Source organism: Salminus brasiliensis, chromosome 1 (assembly GCF_030463535.1).
Source record: "Salminus brasiliensis chromosome 1, fSalBra1.hap2, whole genome shotgun sequence".
Taxonomy (NCBI): Eukaryota; Metazoa; Chordata; class Actinopteri; order Characiformes; family Bryconidae; genus Salminus; species Salminus brasiliensis.
Window position 1 is genome coordinate 14,423,794 of NC_132878.1, and position 24,181 is coordinate 14,447,974.

The 24,181-nt window shown below is 40.1% G+C and overlaps 2 protein-coding genes across 2 annotated transcripts; one reads left to right on the forward strand and one right to left on the reverse strand.

Moving 5' to 3' along the window:
* The first annotated feature begins 275 nt into the window (after positions 1-275).
* On the forward strand, positions 276-4,008 carry gas1b (growth arrest-specific 1b). The gene has a single exon (XM_072692813.1). The coding sequence runs from the start codon at positions 820-822 to the stop codon at positions 1,657-1,659; it is 840 nt and encodes a 279-aa protein (XP_072548914.1). The 5' UTR covers positions 276-819; the 3' UTR covers positions 1,660-4,008.
* Positions 4,009-11,282: 7,274 nt separating this feature from the next.
* On the reverse strand, positions 11,283-20,513 carry c9 (complement component 9). Its single transcript, XM_072692814.1, has 11 exons — positions 20,440-20,513; positions 19,509-19,617; positions 18,824-18,974; positions 18,208-18,352; positions 16,990-17,128; positions 16,050-16,280; positions 15,436-15,676; positions 14,346-14,492; positions 13,658-13,836; positions 12,280-12,508; positions 11,283-11,440 (listed from the first exon to the last, which is right to left on the reverse strand). Exons 1-11 carry the CDS (start codon positions 20,511-20,513, stop codon positions 11,283-11,285), a joined length of 1,803 nt encoding a protein of 600 aa, XP_072548915.1.
* Between the last annotated feature and the right edge of the window lie 3,668 nt (positions 20,514-24,181).

Sequence of the window (24,181 nt, forward strand, 5' to 3'; positions counted from 1 at the left end):
TTTAAACTATACAGAGTGCAGCAGAGTGCAGCAAACAGAATCTCTCCAGTAAGATCGAGGCTTCTGAGGTTGGCTTCTTCTATTCACCAGTTTTCATTTGAGTTTTCCCATCCTACCTCAGTTCTGCCCATTATTACTCCAAGCTGACCCCCATCCCAACCCCCAAAACCCATTTGAACCCGTTTCTCACGTTCTGTCCCCGCCCACCGCGTGACGTAGAGAATCACAACAACGCTGCTCACCAATGGCAAAGGACCAGTCATTCTTCAGGGATCCGGAGGAACAACCACAAACTCCCAGTTAGACACCAACTCTCCCAACTGCACTGACCAGTATGGACGAGCTGCGTGAGGGAACTCTGAGAAAACACTGATGTTGAAGCTTCAGCTTGGTGGAAGGTTCACTTCAAGCAACGGAGATACGTGGAAGTGTTTTTTTTTTTTCAACGAATAGGTGAAGGGGCGAACGGTGGGAGAAAGAAGACCACCAACCCCCCCAAACAAACCACCAAAAACAACCGCTATCTCTGCTGAAAACGATGGAGCCCAGATGCCTTGAAAAGCTCCACTGTGGATGTTAGGAGGACGACCGTGTTTGAGTAAGCTGAGAAGCTGAAGACGAGGGTGGAGGGAACAGACGTGGAGAGCAGCTGTGGGACTTTCACTTCAACATGGACGAGAGTTTACAGTGGAGAGGACAACAAGGAACCGAGCAGCTGGACCCTGTTAACGAATACTATCCTACTATGTATGACAGTGTAAGCTTTCATCGGGGGTCCCAGGATTTTTAGCCTCGCCCCCCTGTGTAAAGCCTCCATCCATGGCTCACATTAGTGCTGTTTTCCCCGGCAACCTGAAGTGCTCGTGCTTGGTGACCTGGACTGTGGCTTTGATTGTGGTGTTTAACCTTACAGTCGCGGTTGCAGCCGCTTCCTCCGCCCCTGGCCACCCTCTCCTGTGCTGGCAGGCGGTGCTGCAGTGCCAGGCTGAGCCCGAGTGCCGTTACGCTTACGCCCAGTACACGCAGGCGTGCGGCTCCGTGCTGCGCGGGCGCCGGCGCTCGTGCCCGAGCCACTGCGTGTCGTCGCTCGTGCAGCTGAACCTGACGGCGGGCGGACCGGCTCTCGAGCGCTGCGACTGCGCGCGTGATGCAACATGCAGCGGTGCTAAGCGTGCAATCGAGCCGTGCATGCCGAGGACGAGTGGCGCGGGCGCGGGGGGATGCACGGAGGCGCGCCGCGAGTGCGAGCGCGACGCCCACTGCGCCGCAGCGGTGCGGGACTACCTGCAGCAGTGCCGCGGGCTGCTCGGGTTCACGGGAAACGGCCGCGAGGGGGCGTGCACGGACGGCTGCCGGAGAGTGATAGCGCGCATGCGCGCCATGCCCAAAGCGCGCCCGCTGGACACGTGTGTGTGCGACGGCGCCGAGAGGACTATCTGTGAGTACGTGAAGGCCAGCATGAGGACGCTGTGCTACGGAGCGAGAGATGCTCTGTACGCGGGGAGCGGCTTCTTCTCGGACGACGAGGACGAGCTCGAGGGTGACGACGTGGAGGAAGACTACGAGGAAGAGGAGGAGAACGATGCAAGGGTTTATGGAGGGAATTTTGTTTTGGTGGCTGCGGCCACGGTTTTAGTTCTCACGCGCCTTCTTCACTGAATCTCTGCAGTTTCTGCACAGCTGAAACATTGCCTGGCCTCAAGCTGGTTAAGCAGTTTAGCTCTTGCCCTGCCCTGAGTTGTAAGGTTTAGTTGGTCTACCAGCATGAACAAGGGGACAGAGCTAGTCTACCAGTATGAACAAACTGGTTTACTAGTATGACCAGCTTGACCAAACTGGCCAACCAGCTGATTATGCTGATAGTCCAGCTAAACCACCAGTCAAATGAAAACACATCTTAACCAGCCTGCTTACCAGCATAAGGTGTGTTTTACCTGGATGACCAGCTTTTACACCACCTTGAAGACCAAGGACCAGTTTAGACCATCTAAAACCAGTTACCAAATGCTGGTCTTCAGCTAGATTTCTTTTAGCGGGATAGTGTGAAAGACTGAGCTTAGATTTGGCAAAACTCTCCACTCTTCATCTCTGGAGATGTTGTTGGCTTATTAGAGCCCATGTTATTACTCACTGTGACCGTAGACCCATCCCAAAACCAATCACGGAGAAAGTCATGCTGTAGTAGTTCAGAATGCACAGCTTTCACTGCCAATACACTCTTAATAATGAAGGTGCCAAAAGGTGTTGAGTGAGATTATGAGTTTAACATGTGCTCACATGTGATTACATGCTATGAACTGGCACATGATGAAGGCACAGAAACATCTGTACTTCCTAAGGAGACGGAGGAAAGCTCACACCTCTCCTCAGATACTGGTGAATGTCTACTGCTGTACCATTGAGGGCTTGCTTACAAGCGGTGTCTCTGGTTGATATGGCAGTTCCACAGTCTCTGAACTTAAGGCCGTTCAGAGGGTGGTGAAAATCTCTCAGTGCAGTAACAGCAAACTTATGCTTAAATCTGTTGCATAATTATAAGCATCAGTACATTTGCGACATCACTTGTAACATTTACATGTGAGGCATTTGGCTGATTCTTTTACATTTGACAGGGAACACAGTAGGACTCCAATTATTGGCATAGTGTGTTGTCCACTATGCTACACCCAAAACTTATGAAAAGGGTAACAGTGAATGAGCCATAATGTGCAAAAGTCACATGAAAAAATGAGAAATGCTTTATATGTAAAATTGTGGATTTGGAAATGTGATGTGTCTGCAAAAGATCTGGTTGTTTACATGTGAAATTTGTTCTTTTTCTGGGATAAAAGGGACAATAAGACACTTTTGGTTATATTGAGAATTTTTAATGGAGTTTAAAAACTTGCTTTAAAAGAACCATCCATTGAAAGGTTCTTTATGGAACCAAAAGTGGTTCCTCTATGGGATGGGCAATTCCGGTCCTGGAGGGCCCAATTCCTGCAGTTTTTTGTTTTGGTGTTCTTGCTCAAGCACTCCTGATTCAACTCGCATGTCAATTACCAAGTTTAGAAGCTCTGTTAGAGCAGGGAAATTGGCAAACCATGCTTCTCTGTTGTCCACCCCTGGTCTATGGCATCACTCCGTTTTTGGCACTTTTATTTGTAAGACTTTGTGACACCCAACTTTGTGCCTTTTGATGTAGAGAAGAGGTTTTTGCTCCTGGTCCTGAAGTATCTCTGACCTGCATTGGTTTATGGCGTATTTTCCTCTGCTTTGACTTAACTCTGGAAAGATTTTATGATCAGCTAATGAGCTGAAAATAAAGGAGACCATTCTGATCCATCAGTGCTTGGCAGCTGATTGTAGGTGCAGAGTTAAGGTGCTACAGAAGACACATTAAATGACGGCATAGTGACGTGACACTACAAAAGGTGCCTCACAACCGTAATGCTGCATCCACAATCAGTTGCTCAGCACTGGTAGATTGTCCTGCAAACATTTCAGGTTTATCTCAGCAAGTCACCACATTCAGTCGAAATTCACCACAGCAGAACAGTGTGTTACTATACACAGACCTAAAAGTGTTGGTGTTGGAGAAGAGAAGATGAAAAGTACACAATCAGATAGACTAATTATTTTGTAAGTACAATTTTGGCATACTTTGAGTTCAGATCAGCCTTATTTGGATTAAAATGTGCAGGATAAGACTTCCAGGATCAGGATTGAAAACCTCATGTATAGAGTAATGAAATAGATGCACCACCCAATATTAACTTATTAAGACTGGAAGAACTGTGATATATGATGGACCTATGTACTTTTATATAAGATTTAATGGAACAGGGAAGTCTATTTTTGTATTTCATGAAGGAAGACGAGTACAAAAGAATGACTGATGTGATCAATGATCGATGTGATTTTCCTGTGCTATCAGTGTTCAAATGCTATTTTTAAAGAATGAAATCTAGTAATGTGGCTTCAATGTGGTTATCATGTAGTGTCTTGAAAATATAACTTAAGAAATACTGCTTGAGTTCATGTCTTTCTAACCTTCATATCACAACACTCACAAATCCAGAAAGCACAAGGTGCAGGCTGTAGGATATCTACAACTGGAGCCTGTATTAATGTTTATTAAAGCAGCGCTATGCGAGAATTGCTATTTCTTTCTCCTGGGCTCCCAAAACAGACACTCTTAAAGGACATTCTTTACAGCATTTCTGGACAAGCAAAGACCTACTGAACTGTCACCTTAGGTGAAAGAAGCATGTGAACTAAGGCGGTAGAGTAATATTACAGGATTGTATACAAATATGACTCGAGTTATGCAGCATTATGTAGTTCTCGTGAGCGTTGTCCTGCCCACTTCACCAAAGTTACATAGTGCAGTTAGCAGCGTGCCAAGCCTGGAGTAGCAATAAAATAGATTGTGTTCTCCTTATCACAGGTCAGTTTAGCGTCAACATGATTATGAAGCTGTAATTTTAAAGTAAAAATTCTACATAATGTTGCTTTAAAAGGATGTGGCACTTTCATGTAGCACAAGAACCATCCTGCAAACTGGGGCACTTTTTCTAGCACTTTTAGATTCAGGAAAAGATACATTTGTCAGAGATAAGAGCATTAGTAGGTAATTTAGAAAACAACAGCTGGTGTTCGCCAAGCTTGTTGAGGCAATCTCCAATAGGAAACTATAAGACGCTTTTTACGCCTTAAAAAGATGGATTGTTATTCTGTGGCTCATTAAACAGATGCTTTTTATTATCACGTCTCTTGTGTAACAGCATCATATGTAGAAACCTCAATATTGACATACATCTATAGCATCAATTCTAATCAGAATGCATACTGATATAGTAGCCTGATAACACGTCCAGAATAGATCAGATAATACAACATAATTTGGGTCGTTAGAACTTTTTAACATTCACATCTTTTAACCCAAGTGGCTTTAGGCAAGTGCATATGCACAGATTGGCTCCCACAAGTCCAGGATTTGGGGCTTTTCTAATAATATTTACAGGCACAGTAATTGCAGAGTCCTAAGTTATAAAGCATCAGCATGGTTGGATTAAGTTGAGTATGCATGTGGGTGCACTTGACCTTGTCAACACAACTGTTTACAGAAGCAGAAGTGTTAGTTCCTGTTCAGAATGCAAAGGGTAGAGGGGTGGAGGGGTGTATTTGCAGAGGATCAGTAAGAAGCAGTAGCTGAGCAGGGTCTGAGCTGGTTTATTTGTCCTGGGCCAGAGTGTTTATTTAAAGTCTTCACTCACACTGAATGAGGGGGAAAGGCTGTTTTTAGATGAATGAAGTCTCAATTGGCCATCACTGATCAGGTCTGCATGGCTAGTTTGTGTGTGCATGGGTATTGCAAATGTAGTGCCATTGCTCAAAATGAATGGAAAAGCTTGTTTTAAAAGTTTTTTGCTAAAAGGATTGTTTGGCACTATGTGACTCCATAAAGAAACTTTGATTGGATAAACTATTTTATGGGACTACAACAGTGTGAAAAAGATTGTTCCTTTGAGTCTAGAACTTTTCATATGAAGATTATAAAAATATTAAGCTGTAAATATTCTATACCAATCCGAGCTTTTCCCTAGAACTACACGTCCAAGCAAAGTACAATTTAGGGAACTTTATTTTAATAGGCTATAAGCATAAAACAGAATGTAGATGTACAGAAGTTGCAAACCTCTTAAACGACATGCTTATTAATCTCAATTACTGATTAGGATTACACGTTAGAATTAGAATTATTGATCAGATTGTGCGTGTTTCTCAAGTCATAAAAGTTGCAGAGATCCAAGATGGCCTCATTGAGAGTGAGAGAGAGGACAAGAGCCCTCAGGCTTAATGAATAGCGGAGAAGTCGAGTGGTGCTTGTGTTATGCTAATGGTAAACACACAATGGCAGGGCCACACAATGACCCGGCACTTCATTCATGCTGACACCTCCTCCACAAAGACAGCAGGGAGAGTTGTTGAAAGAGCTGACGAAAGGGCATTGTGATCTCGAGGGCATTGTGAGCATGAAGGCTTCTTAGAAGCATTTTTTAAAACGTGATTGGTAAAATATTAATTCAATGTTTAATAGTATAAGCGCTGCCGTCACGCTACACTTTTGCAATTTGTGACGCCAAGCGAAATGGGTGTGACTGAGGCTGCGATGGAAGCCTGCTCACCAAAATGTCCTTCATTTCGTGTTGTAAGCCTCTCACGTGAGCTAACTTGCCAAACCATTAACAGCAAAAACACAAAGTAAATAATGTATTATTATTTTTTAAATATAAAAAGGATCCCTGTGCTTTGCTTAGAGCTACAGTTATGGCTAACACTGCGAGCTGTCTACTGTAACATTGTCTTGTCTACTACAAGTTTTATCATGCTTGCTAGCTAACTTGGCTACTATAAACAATAAAATAAAAACAATAAAAAAATGAACATGATTATGACAGATAATGACATATTGTTTAGTTTATGTATAACTGTTATGTTTGGGGCAGTGGGTAATTTGTGCGCCAGTTCCTCTCAGCTGAAGGGTTTACTCGCCGATCAGCATGCTGGCTAACTCGGTTACTAAAAACTAAACCAAAATCATAAGTTAATACAGTCTTCTTTGCAGAATTCACTTTAATTGTCATACATATATAGTTTTAATTTACTATAATACATGCCGTGTAACATTTTCTAAAAGAAATCTTACAATCAAAGACAAGTAGCCTAGAATCTAGTGTTCTGCTTTAAAAAGCAGTGGATGATGTAGAAGTAACAGATCTCGTATTGCTATTAAAGGCTTGACTTTAGTTTTTTTTTTATGGAAAGCCTGGGAATGACGTTCGTCTGATGCTTGCTGAGAACCCCTTGTCAGTTTATCTTAGTATAACACAACCACGACTGACCGCTGAGTGAACATTTGCACTTACATGCAACCCTCTCTGTGCCTGGGTTGGGAAACTTTACAAATGCAGTTTCTCGGATTTGGGCTGCCAGGATGAATCCATCACATGTGGCTTGCTTTTTTTTTTTTTAAGGAGTGAACCTCCTTCAATTGAGGACTGTGGCTGCTTATCCAGTTCAGCCCGTTTTGAGTTATTGCAGGAACTGACAGAAACAGTGGAGAATAGCTGAAGATTTAAGGTTACAATGCCTTCCAAATATCTTGTAACATTCCGTAACATTTACACGGAATGACACATGAACAATGTGTATAGAGCCTGTGACTGAAAACCTGTAGAAGCTCGAGAACTCCAGCTCGTAAAAGTTGCCTTTACAACTTAACACCGTCTGCATTTGCGCTGGTGTTTTTCCAGGCATGCTTCCCTCCTGTTCAGGAAGGGTGTCGTATCTGTGTGGGAAACCCATAAACAACATACCACGAGAGCGGGCACCATGCCATGTGGTTTAACACCTCCTCCAAGGCACCATTCAGCCAGAGGCCAGAGGGTAAACAGACTGGCCCTGCGTGTAAACAGCCAGTGAGAAAGGGAGGGAGTTGGAAGGGGAGTGTTGATGTACCAGGCTTGAGTAGCATTTTTCAGTTCGTGAGGTGAGGAAAAGCTCTGTGGAAAGGGCTTTTGTCAGCAAGGTCAATTAGGGTTATAAGTGGGGAGGAGGGAAAGGAGGGTCAGTAGAAGAACCTTTCTGAAGGTCAAGGCACTCTTAAAGGTAAAGTGCAGATAAATGAAGAGTGAAAATGTTGATACTCACAGAGACGTTTGCTGAGCTTAAAACATGTAAATTTGTTTAGAAATGTAAATCTAAGTTTAACCCCTTCATGCATTCAGGCTTTTACACACTAAGGAGTATTATTCAGTAAGTACAGGGACTTCTGTACAAACTGGTGGAGCTATTCTTTGGTTTTAGAAGTTTGAAAGGCTGTTTAAGGGGCAAACTGAGCAAACTGAGGAAGCCAGAAGCACCCAACGAACCTATACACAAGTGTTTCTATGTAATACTGATGATGGCAATAGAGTTGTAAATCTGAAAAAGAAGTTCTACTATTTTGGTAAAAATGTCAATACTATTCTACATTCAGTGGTAGCTTGGTGGTTCCATTGAATTATGCAAAAATATATAACATAAATGTCAGAGGAACTTCTCTTTAAGTGCAGAATATCTATGTGCCACTCTGTATTATCAGGTTGCAGAGAAAAGAAGGTGTATAGAAAACCTAGAGAGAAGCCAAAAGAGTGGAGGAGGGAAGACACGGGCTGACACGGGGCATAACTTCATTTCCACGCTTCTAGCTCAAATGACTGTGCCATGAACTCACAGGGCTTAGGATCTGACTGAGCTGAGATGTTTAGATTTCTCCTCCCCTTCATTTCCCACCCTTTTTCTGTTAGGGGTTTTCTGGCCTGTCCTGTTTGATTCGTTCGGGTCTTACAACAGCTAGTAGACATAACCCTATAAGAGGACATCGTTCCCACTATAGTATATAAAACACACAGCCAGTAATCAGTGTTTATTTTTAAAACCCCTGGCATTTTATCTTCTATAATTATTATTCATAAAATAAAGCAGTTGTAATAAACCTCATAACTGTAACAGTAAATGAAGGAAAGCATATAATATATCAAATATATTCATAGTCTATATTAAGGTTTATTTAATATTGAAGTTTTAACTCTAAAAGAAATATAGTCAAATGACTGGCAGCAATGGCTGCCAATCACAAACCGGAAAATTAAAGTCAAATATCCTCATTAAAATTCAGTGGAAAAACAATACATTTACAGGTATTTTCATTAAAGTTTAAGCAGAGAAACATTGTTTCTGTTATTTTGTTATTTTACAGATTTTAGTACAGATTTAGTACAAATAGCTTTAATTACTTCAGTGACCGTTTCTGTAAATGAATTGTTTTTCCACTATGTTTCAATGTCCCACTGTTGCCAGTCAGTTGACCGTATTTATTTAATAGTGTACACATAAATGCATAAAGGTTACAGATAAAGGTAAAGGTTTTAGGCATCTGTGAAAGTTAGAATTCAAAAGCCCCTGGCATTTGTTCAGTAAATCACTAATATTAGAATAAATACTAACAACATTTATACAAAAAACTGTGGTTTTACATCACTGTGATCATTCACAAAGCACTGTGATCTACAAATCTCTCTGCATGGGAGTCTAATATTATTCATGATTATCATCCAACACCTAGTTTGGTAAATCAGTGCTTAATGAGGAGCTGCTGATGAAATTAAACACACCCACTCTGGCTGGAGGCTGAAGCTTAATTCTTCAGACTAGCACCCAATATATCAACTACTTTCTTCAGATTGAGAAATTCTTGTTACTTTTTTGTTACTGTTAATGTTTGCTTGTTCTAATGTGGTTATGGAGTTTGTGGAGCATTTTCAGATGAAACTGTAACCTAGTACCTCATTGCATCCACCCATGGCATCATCTGTTATGGTTTGAATGAGCCGTGGCGTTTTCAGGATCAGGGTGTCTGAACCTATTACCATAAGTTCATGCTCCAAAGCTAAAGGCCTATTGAAGCTGAAAAGAGCTTCTCAGGAGCTCAATGGAAAGTTGCGAGTGCTACTCTATTAACCCGACCCCTAGGGGCCTGGGAAGGGAAAAAGCTAGCTGTCCACATAAGCTGTCCTATCTATCCTTTTAAACCCTTTTCCCTTGCTTTTCCTCTCTGCTCTGCATGGCTCTTGCCTGCAAGGATGAGGATGAGGTTGGAGGAGAGCACAAAGGTGTTTTTTATCTTTACCACCTTGGACTAGTGGAGTTCATTGGATTTGTGTATTTTCGGGTGGGGCAGTATCCACTTTTTTTTACTGGGACGATGTAGCTATTTGAGTAGGGTCCTCTAGTTGTGATAGGGCTGCATCAGCACCAGTTCCCAAGGTTAGAGCTCAGGCTGATGCTAGCATGGAATCTAGAAAGTCCTAACCCTCTTTAATTTGGTGTAGCCATGTTATTCTGCCTTCAAGCTCTGTTATCTTCAGGCTTAGGTGACTGTGTGGAAATATGAGGGCAGGGGGCATGGTAGTGGGATGCCAGCGTTAGAAAACAAATTACACATGTTGCCCAGGTCGCTCTGTCAAGAGAAGGTTCCTCATACAGGTTTGCACTGTCGTTCTGCTGATGAGATACACTCTCACACAGTTGACTGACTGTAAATCTCACTAATCTAAGGATTATTTGTGTATATTTGCTTAGTGGCTTTGTTCACCTTTGTGATTTAAACTCTGCAGCTTTTGGCTTCCTACTGACAGACAGAGTCTAAGCCAAAACAGCATTTCACTTGCTTTACTTCACTGTTAAGTATAAGATCCTTGAGACTTTTGGGCGTTCTTCAGTTTGAAACTGGAGGAACATTTCTTAAAGCCTAATCAATCAAAGCACCTTATGAGGTTCCTCCACAGTTTCAAACCGAAAAACACCCAAAGGTTCCTCAAGGATCTTATACTTTTAACAGCAAAATTAGCCAGTGACTGACTTGTCTTAAGCTCCTTATGGAGGATATTTGCTCTGTCTCACACAGCTCTCTGTCCGTCAGTACCTCTTCAGTACAAGGATTGAATGGGTTGCTCAAGGATCATATACTTATAGTGTACAAAAATGATCTATCAGAACATATATAAATGAATTCGGATTGTTTAATTCTTTTTCATTTTGCTGTGGAAGTTGCAGAATTAGCTATAGGAGAATCAAGAGAAAGTATTTGTACTGGCTAAATTAAGTCTGTCCTGAGAATAACTCTGGTTCAGGTTTAGTGAAGCTTAAGTAACAACACAACTCAACACAACTATTTAGTTTGCTCATGCACATATGTGCACATTGTTGCTGTCAGAAAACCTTGTAAGCTCCCCAGCCCAAAACTAGACATCTTGTATGTTTACGGTTTAAGGCTCCTGCAGATGCTGCCTCACAGGGATGACTGACAGTATGTATACAGGATATTAGCTGATATGACCTGCTCAGCCTTGCTTACTGTACACCTAAGAAAGGTACCAAGCTAGTGTAAGATGGTGAGTAAGAGCCGGAAGGATATTTTGCATATACATTTCTTTATCCAGAAAGTGCCGCTGTCAATTAAATAAATTGTCACTGTTGTAATAATAACTCCAAAATGGTTTATAGTTCTACAGCAAACAATTTCCAATGGTTCGCTTGTCATAAAATGTTAATATTAAAGGCAGTAGTTTGGTTTCAAATGGTGTTAAAAAAAGAAGGAAGAGGACAAACCATTGTTTTATTAAGAAATATTCAGCTGTGAGGACCAGAGTGTGTGTGTGTGTGTGTGTGTGTGTGTTTCTGGTAAGACAGCTATATTAACAATAGTCCTCGTTGATGGCTTCTCCTTTACAGGTGGCTCCTGCAATGTCAGCTGTGTTGCAGTTCCGTGTACGGGTGCGACGTCCAGCATTGCAGCTGGACCAAGCTGACCAGCAGGCCCAGTTGCCCTTCTGCTGAACAGGCTGGCTCTTATCTAAAGAAGGAAACAGGAAAGAGTGAATAAAAGCGTGACTGATTGGTTGATTGATTGTTGGAGATAGATTGATGAATTAGCTAAGACAGAATGAGTGACTGGACAAAAGAGACATTCTTGCATCCTTTTGAAATTTCTTACAGTTAGTGTTTCATTAAGGAAATAAAAAAATCTTAATAGTAATAGGAAATATATAATGTTCATATAAATGTTACTGTTATTAAAGTCACAGAGAATGCAGTTAAACGTATTGTACTACATTTATTTACTACATAAAACATCCATCTAAAAAAAACCCCACTGAAAACAGCTCATTTTTTTTGTTTTAGGTCGATCTGTCTGGATGCCCTGCTTTTGTTGGAGTAACTGTCTCTACTGTCCAGGGAAGGCTTTCCATTGGATTCTAGAAAGGCCAGATCACCACCCCACCTCATCCAAAGTATTGCTTGGCGCACCATCATTCTAGAGAACACAGCTGTGCTGCTCCACAGCTCAATGTAGATGTTTGTACCCATCTAGCCCATGTCTGGCATTAGGCATGGTGCCAATAGGTTCATGTTTTTCTGCTCCAGAGAGTCCTATTCTATTGGCCTAAAGTGGCTAAATGCATTTATTTACAGGGGTGTCCACAAGCATTTGCACATATAGTGCATATTCTAATGAGCATACTTGATTGACATAACTGCTGTTTAGCTTCCCCTATTCAGAAATATAATCATACAATTTCAGAAAGATGTTTTGACACATAGCACACACAGTAAAGACCATTAATGAAGCAATGGCATAATGCTTTATATCTATGGAGGGTGAGGACATTCCATGGTCTCCTGCACACATACCTTTCATTAGCTCATGGCGAATGATTTGGCAGGCAACGCCTTCGAACTGCATCGGGCACAGGCACACGCATTGTCCATCTACCTGGGCAACGGTGCCTCCGTTTTGGCATGGCTGGCACTTGCACACACTGTACTCGGCCATGTACTCGTCCAGCGCCCTCTGCAGGTTCTCTCTCCTTGGCTGCGCATCAGGAATGTTTAGGGGGATCGCGTTGTAGATGGGCTCGGGCTGTCAACACAGCCACATTCATTAGTCCATCATTACACCAGTTACATAATTAAATTATACATGATTTAAACTTTATAAATGTGTGGAACGTAAGGTGTAGCAGAAATAGAAAATTAAAGTCCTAGAGCTCAGTTGTCAGCTTCTGTAAATAGAAATATTTTTACCCTGGATTGGACAACGGCGACTTCAGGAGAATATGAAAGCAAGGCTCATAGGGCTAAAAGCTAACTCTAGACAATGACACAAGAAAGAATGGCAGACTGGAACAAGCACTGCTGTGGTTATCCATGTACATAGATGCCTGTGGAGTGGCTGAAATGGCTAAATGCTAACTCGACTGACTAGAAAGGGTAGAAGGTTGTGGAGAAAGTGAGAATGCTAAAGGTTAATGCTAGGCTTATGGAAGAAGGGTTAGGGCCAACCAACTGGGTGCATAGCTAAAGGCTAACCTACTTGACTGACTACAATAGCTAACTACACACCATGTCTAGACACAAGAAATGTTTGTTTGTATTTGTTCTTGTTACAGTTCTAAGCTGTGCTAGGCTATACTATGCGACTATAAGCTGTGACAGGGCTGTAAAGCAGCGAGTAAAAGCAGAGCTTATCATTCCCCCCCAACAAGCGTGTGTTTCATTTTGAGGCTAAATAACAGGGTTGTATATTGGGCTTGGAAATTAGCAACGGGGCATTTTTCACCCCATCCAAAGTTCCATGTATTAAACATACATTAAATATATTTAAATAGCAAATAGGAACATACAACACTCAATACATTTCTTTGAAAACTTTAAAAAATAAATAAATGAACTTTCACTCAGAGCAAAGTAAGACATTATTGAAAGTAAACCTGTTTTTATGACTATACTGACAGCTTAGCGTTAATGACCACATGATGGTACTGATATTTTAAAGAAACTGGAGTCTGTAAAAAAAATACATAGAAGGTATGTTATTTGTATGAATGTATCTGTGAAATTTCTCTGCAGTAAGCTGTAACGTTAAGCTACATTTGTTACAACAAAGAAAGCACTAAAATATGCCAGTTGGACACAAGGACCCAGTTTGAAAAGCACTGCGCTTAAAGAAATCTTCAGCATTGACAGATCTACTTTAGTCCTTATGCGCCTGCTCAGGGGATGTGTTTACCTCACTATAGAGGAGGGCAGGCAGTTCTCCGATCGACCTCGCCCACTCCACATAGCGCTGCCAGTCTAGAAGGCCGTCTTTACTGAGCTGAGACTTCATGGCTGCTGCGAACTGTGGGGAGCCTCCTTTCACTGAGCTTATCACCTTATCAATCACTGCCTTATTCTCACCACCACCCTCTGTTGACACATGTTGACACAGGTGGAAGATTCAATCATATTGGTGATACAGACTTAAAGTCTCTCTTACTTCTTGACAAAGAAGCCCATCTAATGTTCAGATAGGTTTGCCGTTACAATCACGTTTCTTTTTTAATTATTGTGGATTGTTTGATAGCTTTTTGAGTCAAAAAATATGCCGCCAAAATATGAAGCATTTATAGTGTATTTACAGAGCTGCGTATATACACCAGAAATGATATTGGACTGTCTTTGGATTTCCTTTTGGATTGTATATAAAGGAGAGCGGACTTTCACAATGTGAAAGGCTAATTGCAGTTTCACATGAATTACTCAAATCTTTATAAATTAAATAAATGTTATTTTTATACATCTTTTCAGACATATAAATGCATTTACATGGACAAATGTGCAATAAAAGAGAAAGTTGGGGGAAAAAATCCCAAATATTTTCATGGCATGCACTGATAGAAAGAGACGTCCTAGAGAAACCCCTACTATTCACATACCTGTTTGCTTTTCTGTCAGTGTCTGGCAGTCATCATTTGGTGTAGATTTCATGCCTGGCTCAAACTGTCCTAGAGTTTGGTTCATGATCTGCAAATCAGTGTTAAAAGCGATTTTCAAGCAATCCCTCAGCGTGGTCTCTGTCACCTCTGAAATCCCAAAAAGAAAATTAGTAGTACACAGTCGTAATTACTGGATGCAATGTATTAGATTGTAAAATTAAACTCATGGCTTACAGCAATCATTGCTTAAGAAATTGAGGATTGCTCATCATAGTTACATTTACTTGCATTTTATATTGCACATTGCTTGCAAGATGTGTCTTGGTTACTGTGGAAGAAGCCTAATAAACATTTTGACAACCTCTATAATAAGGAAAATTAAAACTAATGGTGGACAAATGAAGAAGAAATAATGAAGTCAAATAACGGTCAAAATGTTAAGAATTAAGGAAGCCAAATAATGATCAATGAGAAGGATTATGGAAGCCAAATGGCAGTGTAAATGATTAGGTATAAATCCACGTAATAGTCAAAAAGATACTGAATGAAGAGACCAAACCGTGGTCAAAATGCAGCAGTCTCTACACTACCTTATCTGAAGAGATGTACAAATGAAGCTATTACACTTCATCATCAGACTGCTGGAAGCTTATGGAGTCAAAATGGCTGTGGCCAAAATGACTCCCTATTTACATTTTAGGGCACTATTGAGTTTGTCAGTCATTGTTCTATGAGTGTCTGAATCATAAAGTGGAATTTGAGTGGGATTTTGAGGGCACTACAATGAACCACAATGCTGTGGTAATTTATAGTAAGCATCGTAGTTCACTACATCAGCTGACAGTTTGCTCATATAAGCAAGTGAAGTGAATTTCACATATTTATTTGTAGTTTGGTAATGGGAGGCTTTTGTTTCTAAGCAACATAACAGTCAAAGATTATTCCATGAGCAGAAACATGCTTTATTAACTTTAATCCAGAATGGTTTTAAGCATAGCTCATCCATAAATGTTTGGTGACGCATGATGATAGATGATAGAATATAGTGCCATATAGCGCAATACTAATAAGGAGGTAGCCTTATACTTACTCTTTTTAGTCATTACATCACTGTTGAGTACATATACAAGGTCATATTCTCCTCCTGATCTTCCATTCTTGGTGTAATGGGTTCCAAAGTCCTCCATGAAACCGAAGTACTGTCCCTTTTCATATATGATAGGCAGTGCATCTACGCCGTCCAGGAATGTCTCTGATACCTCCAGGCTTCGGGACCTCAACCTGTATGTGCCAAGCTGCACTTTGCCCTTCACCCTGATGAAAGTCTTACCCTGCAACATGACACAGCGTGGAGAAGAAAAAGTAATGTAAGTAATGTGACTTCAATCAAAACTAAACCAAAATATTATTAGAAAGGCCAATCAGTCCTTTAGGCTAAATTAGACACAGTATCGGACGGTTTTGATTTGTTCTGAGACTCAGACTTTACAGTGCTTAGGGTGTCCAAATTGAAATGCCAAGCTTGAATTTTGTTACACTGTTGTGCTATGGTGTCCATTGTGTGCTTAATCCTAATCTCTTAATCATATTTGATCAAGGGTGCCTAAACAATTTTTACTGGATGAGCAAATTATTGAGGGGGACATTTCACACTACAGCTGACATCCTATAGGTGTCACATTTAGAAAGACACACATTTCTTACCTTAACATTTGTTTCCTCAGTGATGGTTTTGACCATGTTTCCTTTTTCAGTGTCAGTGTTCAGTCCACCTGAGCCACCAATGGAAAGCGTGTCATTCTGCTGGGTTTCAGTGGGTGTGAACTTGAAAGACAGTCCTAAAGAGGTTTTGCTGGTGGTGTCTTTGGTCAGCTCTTTAATCAAGGAGTAGGTGTCTTCATAGATTTCTTTAGAACTGGACTCCTCTACTAGAGTCTTGAGAGAGAAGAACCAGGGTGAGCTTTAAAAGCTTTGCAGTTAATACAGTGTTAACTGCAAAGCCCTATAGCATGGTTGGTGTGGCATAACAGGTAACACCACTACCGGTTAATTAGCTACCACACCTTGTGGGAAGCTGTGGTTCAATTCCTGGTCTGGGTGACTGTGCTGCGCTACACCAATAAGAGTCCATGGGCAAGACTCCTAACATTACGTTGGGCCACCTCTGTAATATGAGTAACCTTGTTAAGACCTGGATAAGAGCGTCAGCTAAATACCATAAATGTAAATATGAGTTAATGAAATGAGTTTGGGATTTGCAGTGCAGTGCTTGCTTTGGACTATGAAACTTAAAGACCATCAGTTGACGTGAGAGATTTCCACAAAAGAATAATTTAAGATTAGAATAATTTAAATTTACATTAAAAAAAATTATTTAGCTTGTTTTATATATGATGAAATGTATAATAATTATTGTAGTATCCTAAGTATAATAAAATTAATGTATTTTTATTGAAGTGTTGATTATTATTATTATTATTATTATTATTATTATTATTGTTATTGCTTGCAATAATTGTCTACCTTATCTGCCTATCATTTAATAACCTATTGTTCTATTTATCTGCACTGCTTGTTTTCAAAGTAACTGTATTTAACAGTTGCAATATTCTATACAATTCATGCCAGAAAGAAAAAAACCCACCTCAAAATGGAGCACAGCAACATTCCAGGGTAATCTGTTGTACTGCAGTGTAGCTGGGTCCTTGATGCGCTCACATGTACCTTTATATATTTTGTTATTAAAGGGGTTCATGCGAGGACCGGAGCCCAGAATGTTGATGCTGTTGGTAAAGAGCAGAGATGCAGTTGTAACAGTAGCTGTAAATGACACCCTGGACAGTTCATTAGGTGTATATATATGATCAGGTATATCTACCTTGTAACTACACTCACACCCTGTTTTATCAGGTACACATAGTACCGTCTATATGCACTTTGTTAGACAACTGATTTAGAATAGCAATAAGAATTGAATAAGAAGAGCTGACAAGATATCATTTGGGAGGTTAACTTTTGGAAGCTCTGTATCAAAGCCAATATGGTTTTGAAATGGTAAAGTGTGTGTGATGCTGGTATGAGTAAATCAGAAGCAGAAGCATTGCTAGTGTCCCTGCTGGGTAAAAACTCAAACTGTGGGTAAAGCTGACTATAAGCTATAGTCTGTAACTGTACACCAGTAAGGATTTTCAACAATAGGGATTTAATAAAGCATTTAAACATTATTATATTGCAAAGCAAAAATGTGACAAAACGCATTGTGGAGAATAGTGCCCACATCAACTGCCAAAATCAGCTCGTCACTCAATTAATCTGCTGAAGAAACTCTTATTCATTCCTTCATCTTCAGCCTTTTGGACTACTACAAATTTCTTCTAGCCAGCATTAGCTATTTCTCCATTAACAAAATTGAGATGGTCCAGAACTTCACTGCTTGTCTCCTCACTTACAACACCACACATTACCACACATGACAAAGTTCTCCAACATCTCCACTGGCATCCTGTAAAACCTCAGCTCCCCAACCTATCCCAAAAGTATTGGATTAGCACCACCAGTCCACTGGGCTTTATACCCCTCTAGCTCAGGCCTGGCATTAGGCATGGTGCCAATAGGTTTGTGTTTTTCTGCTCTAGAGAGTCCTATTCTATTGCCAGTACTTCTCAATGGGTGCAACCTAAAGCAGCTGAATTCATTCATTAGAAAGGATGTCCACAAACACATGGACATATCATATATCTCTATATTGTGTCTTGTCGTGATTCCTCATTACCTTGATGCTTCAGTTATTCTAAAGGTAAAATTTTATATTGTTCACACTCATTTTTCTACTCTTGTGTAAGTTCAGCTTTGAGCTGCTGACCCGTATCCAGCAGCCCGGCCAATGTCTGACTCCGTCACAGCAATGTTACCACATGGAGAACGGATCTTATCACACTCTTCTTCATCAGAAAAGTCACCACAGTCATTGTCTCCATTGCATACCAGTCGTTTCTGAATACACAGACCTATACATGGAGACAGAAGAGCAGTCGAGTTCAGTTGAAATGTGAGAAATTGCCTTGGATAATTAAAGCTAAACCAATAGGCTTTTAAACCCAATAAAAGTAAATAAAATGTGCACAGTTTGCCTGATACACCAAAGGGAGTTGCTCAGCCAAGCAGAGGTCAGGTGGAAAGTAACAATGTAGTCTAGTAAGCACTTTTAAGTATCTGTGCTTTACTAGAATTTATACAACAGTTATTTCTGGCCACACAAGCTGATTGGTTGAGAAGCGCTCTAACTTTTACATTACTAAAACCTTTTTGGGCAAAATACCAGAATGTTTTTTTTACTAAACCATCACACACTTGCCTCAAAACGAATTGAGTTGTAAAGTAATCCCAAATACACTTTCATGGTTTCTGACACTGCATCATCAAGTTGGCATCTTCTGTATAATTAGGAGTGTGAGAAGTGTATTTAGTGTTTTAATTACCCGATTCACACTGGAACTCAGAGCTTGTGCAGACGGGCGGGGGGTCCTCCTCACATTTAGTTGTTGGTACACAGGACCTTTTATCTCCAATGGACTCTATACACCTTTGACCTCCAAACTGCCCAAAAATATCAATGCCTCTGGAGCGATGCTGTACTTGCCAACACACACACACACACACACACAAACGTTTCATTATTCATCCAAATTTTAAATCTGCTTATAAATCTGTATTCTATAATATCAAACTGGCTTGCATGGTCAAAGAGCCTGTGCTTTACAGTGATGTGAAAAAATGAAAAAGTGACTTGTTAGTTATGAAACGAAGCATTCTACACAAGTCAAATATCACTATGGTCAAATATGCAAATGGATTCAGTTGATATACATAGTGATGTGGTCACTGTCATGCAAAAACCTTATCTCAGGTTTTGAATTTTCACACAATTTCAATCTGGCAGTTGTTCTTTACTTTGTGTCCAAATTGCATTGGACCAATAGAAATGCTCCAAAATTAGCTGGAATAAAGTGGAATAAATAGTTGAATGTTTTTTTTCCCCTTTTCGTGTAAAGTTACTATTTTGATATAAAAGGTTTTCACGTGACAGCGCCAATATGTGAACATTATATATAATTAACAATAAAGGCCAAGTACTGTAATAGGGTGGTGGTTGGGTTACTTTACCATTGTTTTAGTGCAAGGATCACAGTTCCCCCACACAGACCATGCAGACATTTTACAATCAATGGGTGCTGGGGCATCAACCTCTCGGACCTTCCTTCTGGACCCTTGCCTTATAGGCAGACCAGATTCATTATTTTGATGAGAACTGCAGAGCTTTCCCCAAAATATTCATTCAGTTGGAACATTGATTACATGATTAAATAATTGTAATTGTTAATTCAAAAACATCAACATAAGAAAAAGAAATATGAACACACAGTACAGCAGGTATATTAGTCATGTAAAAATGCACTAATGACGTGAAAGTGGTGAATCGATTGCTTTGATTAAGGGACTTTTAAATCCATTCACTTTGTTTCTGTCATGCAAAAACCTTGTATATTCAATGGCAATTTCATAGATCAAAGAAAAAAAACTTTCTTTAATTTTAATTAAAGATTGTTAGATTACTGATTTTTTATTAATTGTGTGAAATTGCTTTGTGACAACACCAGTAATCTTTGATTTGAATGGAACTCAAGGTAAAAAGATCCAATGGTCCATATATCATGTCATTGTGACACAATATTAAGCACAGCTGCCAGATTTAGATTATGTAAAAGTGAAAAATAAAGGTTTTTGGCATGACAGCATCGACCCAGCAATTTAAATTTATGACTATTTAGTTTTCAAATGTAATAATTAAAACAGGTGGATTGGGTTGTGTTCTATTACACTAGCATATACAGTCTGGCAGAAACATTTGTGAATTCATGTATATATTTAAAATAATTCAGTATTTTACCTAAATGGTCAAAATTGTGATTAAATCTCACGTTTCCGAATGCCCAGAAGCATTTCCAAAATGATCATAATCAAATCGCTTTGACATTTTAGCTCTGGTTTATAAAAATAATTTGGTATAAAATGATAAAAGATAAAATATACATACATGAAATCTTTCACACTCATTCCAATGGCTTGTTGCAAGAAGCAAAATACAAACAGAACAGCTAACGCCCTCATCGTGAGACTCAGCTGGATGCTCAGTACTACAGCTGCACTACTAGCGTCTGTCTGTGTGTTCCTTTTAGTATCTGGGTATTGGGCTCAGGGTTAATAATTTACCTGGATCAGATGAATGTCAGTAGGAGGCTTACTGACATTCAGAAATTATGTTAGACATTTCTGTGATATGCAATGATTAGTTGGCGATTATCTGATATTATTAAGAAAGACTGGAGAAAGTTAGGTTTTAATTACAGTGTATGTGTAATACAATAATGTCAAATGATCCAAGAGAGTTTGACCAAGAGTGTCCAAACATTTGCATATGCTGATTTGTTTTTTAATGAGACCAAACTGAATGTACTTGCAACACAGAAGAAATGGATGAAGTGTCTGGAATTTCCCAGTTGTCTGGCAACCGGCATGATTTGTGGGAAAAGACAAACGCAAACATTGCATTTGTTTGACTGCCTGGCCTGTATCTGTATTAACTGGACAAAAGTCCAAAAGCCATTTAACTTTTAGCATTACCCAATCCCCTGAGCCTGTTGTGAAGGGCTAAGGTGTTGTGTGTATGTGTCAGTAATACTGTTCTTGGGAAGACGTTATTATTTTTGTCATTTTGTGGTGGTTACTGTGGTCAGAGATATACTAAGGTTAGGAAAAGTATGGGATTAGCCATACACCATGTCTACGCTATGAGATTTATAAGTGTGTTTATGGATGTTCCTAAAATGTATGTCATTGCAAAAAGAAACCAGTAATGTACATGTCCATATATGTCCAAATGTCTGTGGACACCCCTTCTAATGAATGCATTCAGCTACTTTATGTTGAACCCATTGCTGATGCAGACTGTGTTCCAACAATTGTGCTCCATCCAATACTTTTAGAATGATTTGGAGAGTTGTGGTTGAGGTGGGATGGTGATCATCCAACATCCTGACCCCACTAGTCACTGAATGCAATTAAATCCTCACCGAAATGCTCCAAAATCTGGTAGAAAGCCTTCTCTGGACAGTAGAGTTATTCCAAGAAAAGCAGGATAAACTCTTTTTAAAACACTTCCTTTATTAAAAAAAAAAAAAAAAAAAACATTGAATGAGAATGTGTCCCAATACTTTTGTCCACTTTTACTGAAAAACTTGTTATGCATCAATTGTGCAGTAGGTGGCAGCAACGGGTAAACTTAGGTGGTTTAAAAGCTGATCATCTATGCTGGCAACAAGCTGGTTAAGCTGGTTGACCAGATTAGCTCCTGATCAGCACAGCAAATGTTTTCTTTTGAGTTAGATGGTTTAGATGGTCTACCAGCATGACCATCATGTGTGGTTAGGTTGGTCATACTGGTTGACCAGCTTGGTTATACTTGTCAACCACATTGGACTAGCTTGGTTAGGTTGGTCATGCTGGTTGACCAGCTAAGCCATCACACAACCAGCCTGAACAGTTTAAGCTGGCCACACTTTTATTAGATGGGGAGCACACATACGGCCTCCCACTTTTTATAAAGAGTAAAATTTGACTTCCAGTAAGTAATTTGTATTTTATATATATTTATCTAAATTCATAAAATGCAGGTTTTATTTGAGAATAAGAGAAGCAAAAGCCTTGCTCTTTCTTGCCATGTGTAATCGGGAACATGAAAGATACCTTAGAATGCATGTATGCAGTGTTCTTGACATCTGCATAGGAGGTATGTGACTTTGGTCAAGGCAAAATCCGGGTATGATGAGCTCGGCTCTATTTTGGCTGGTTTAACATCTAGATAACATGTCCATGTATAAGTAGTATGCCCTGTATGGGCAGCCCAACCAAGCACCAGAAAGATTTGTCTATGAGTTTTTATATTGGCCTCACATACTCTATGGATGCCCACTGAGGTCAGTTGATGGGACCAGGAGGGGTTAAACATGGGCCACATTTGGGTTGTATACACTGCATATGGGGCCTAGATGGGACTCATGTGAGATTAAGGTGGGCTGTAATGATAGGCCCATTTGGGATGTCCAACTCATATACAAACCTACTCTGAGCCCATGCCCACCTGGAATCCACCTAGCCCACGTTCCACCCATGTGAGCCCCACATGATGGTTGGTTGGCCACAGAATGCAAATAGCACTGCACAGTATAGCTTTGTTTTAGCACTGTAGAAAAAAAAAGTAATTATTTTTTGGAATTATTCCAGAGTTTGCTAGAACCAGTGCTGCTAGTCTGTCAGCGAGGTGTGTGGTTTGTCAGCTGAAGAAAGCTCCCCATCTGCAGACAGTGGTATAAGCAAAGTTGCAAGCAATTAGGGGTTGCATATTTGCATATAACTAGACTCTGAAGTGCATTCTCTCCAGTGTTACTGATAACATGTTGGGATTATTTAGGCTATTGACAAGTCTATAAGACAAGTCTCTATGGTTAGGCCTAAATGAGACATAACAGTGTTTGAGGTTCACAAAAGATCAGTTCCATGTACCAAACTCTCAGTTATGAAAAATACAGTTGTCCAGGTTTCTATGGAAAGAAACTTTCTATCTGTCAGCAGTGTTTCAACATTTTTACAGTAAACAAATAATTCTTGAATTTATAGAAATAATTGCTTATTTTCTTTACATAATGACTAATGCAAAAAATTCTGCCATGCTGATAAGTTAAGTTATTTTCTACCAGGCAGAAATGAGCGTCCATTGATATGTGATTTAATTTAATTTAATTTTAGTCGGTTAGTTTGTTTAGTTGTTTCACTCCCTCTGAAAATTGGCATTATTATTATTACTGGCTCTCTCATGCAATCTAACCCACTGACCCGCTCCGGCCAGTATAGTCCTATGGAGGCTTACTGGTCTGGTATTTGGCAATTTATTCACAAATTAATGTTAATAAGGAAATTACTTCTTTCATAAGCAAACAAAATCTTCATCCTGTTCTGCATTTGAGAAAGAAGCTGTACTAGAGACCCTCGCTCTCTCACACTGTAAGAGAATCTGTATGACCAGCGTCAGTTCATTTCTCCTCAGGTCAGGTCAGGCCAAGTTCATATCCACTACTCTCTACAGCTGCACTTTTCTCATTTCCTCATGTTGTGGAAATGTTGTATCAAAACCATGTTTGTAATAAGTATGACGATTGACACAGTTCCTCACCCTTGCTTGATCTAAAAAGTTTTAGTTTTGCAGCTTTTACTTTTTGAATAAGCCACCTGTTTCTCAGTTATCTCTCCTGCTTGACAGTGCGTGGAGTTTAGCACATAAAATATGCCAGATATTACAGAATCCTCCTTCCCCTGTCTTGTGCACGAGCACAGATGACTCTTGTTGCTTATAGGCTATTGTTGTGTCGTTTGAGCCAAACCACTTGGTTTATTTCCAGTTTACAGAGACAGGGTAGAGTACGAACACCGGATTGTTTTATGTATGTGCACAGAGTGGTCAGCTTGCAGACGTTGAGGAGATATGCGCTGAATTTGACAAAGAAGTGTTTTGGATTAGCATCGCTAACTGCAACCTTCAGTTGTGTGCTTGGCTGGATTGGTCAGTTTACCAAAATCTTGATCAGCCAAGACAGGTTTGGTGTTGGACAGCTTCAGTAACTTAATCATTCCAATCTAACTTAGTGTAGCTTAATGCAGGTGTCTAATGGCATACTGTTTGTTCAATGTCAAAGGATGGCAATGCCAAAGGAAGCCTCCATCAC

Excerpts from the sequence above, each read along its gene's own strand:
- gas1b (XM_072692813.1), top strand. The coding sequence starts at position 820 with ATGGCTCACATTAGTGCTGTTTTCCCCGGCAACCTGAAGTGCTCGTGC.
- c9 (XM_072692814.1), bottom strand. The coding sequence starts at position 20,513 with ATGAGGGCGTTAGCTGTTCTGTTTGTATTTTGCTTCTTGCAACAAGCC. Across the intron at positions 18,353-18,823 it reads TGAGTTCCAGTGTGAATCGG|GTCTGTGTATTCAGAAACGA; the intron begins GTAATTAAAACA and ends CTCCATGTATAG. Across the intron at positions 16,281-16,989 it reads TTGCTGTGCTCCATTTTGAG|ACTCTAGTAGAGGAGTCCAG; the intron begins GTGGGTTTTTTT and ends TTCTCTCTCAAG.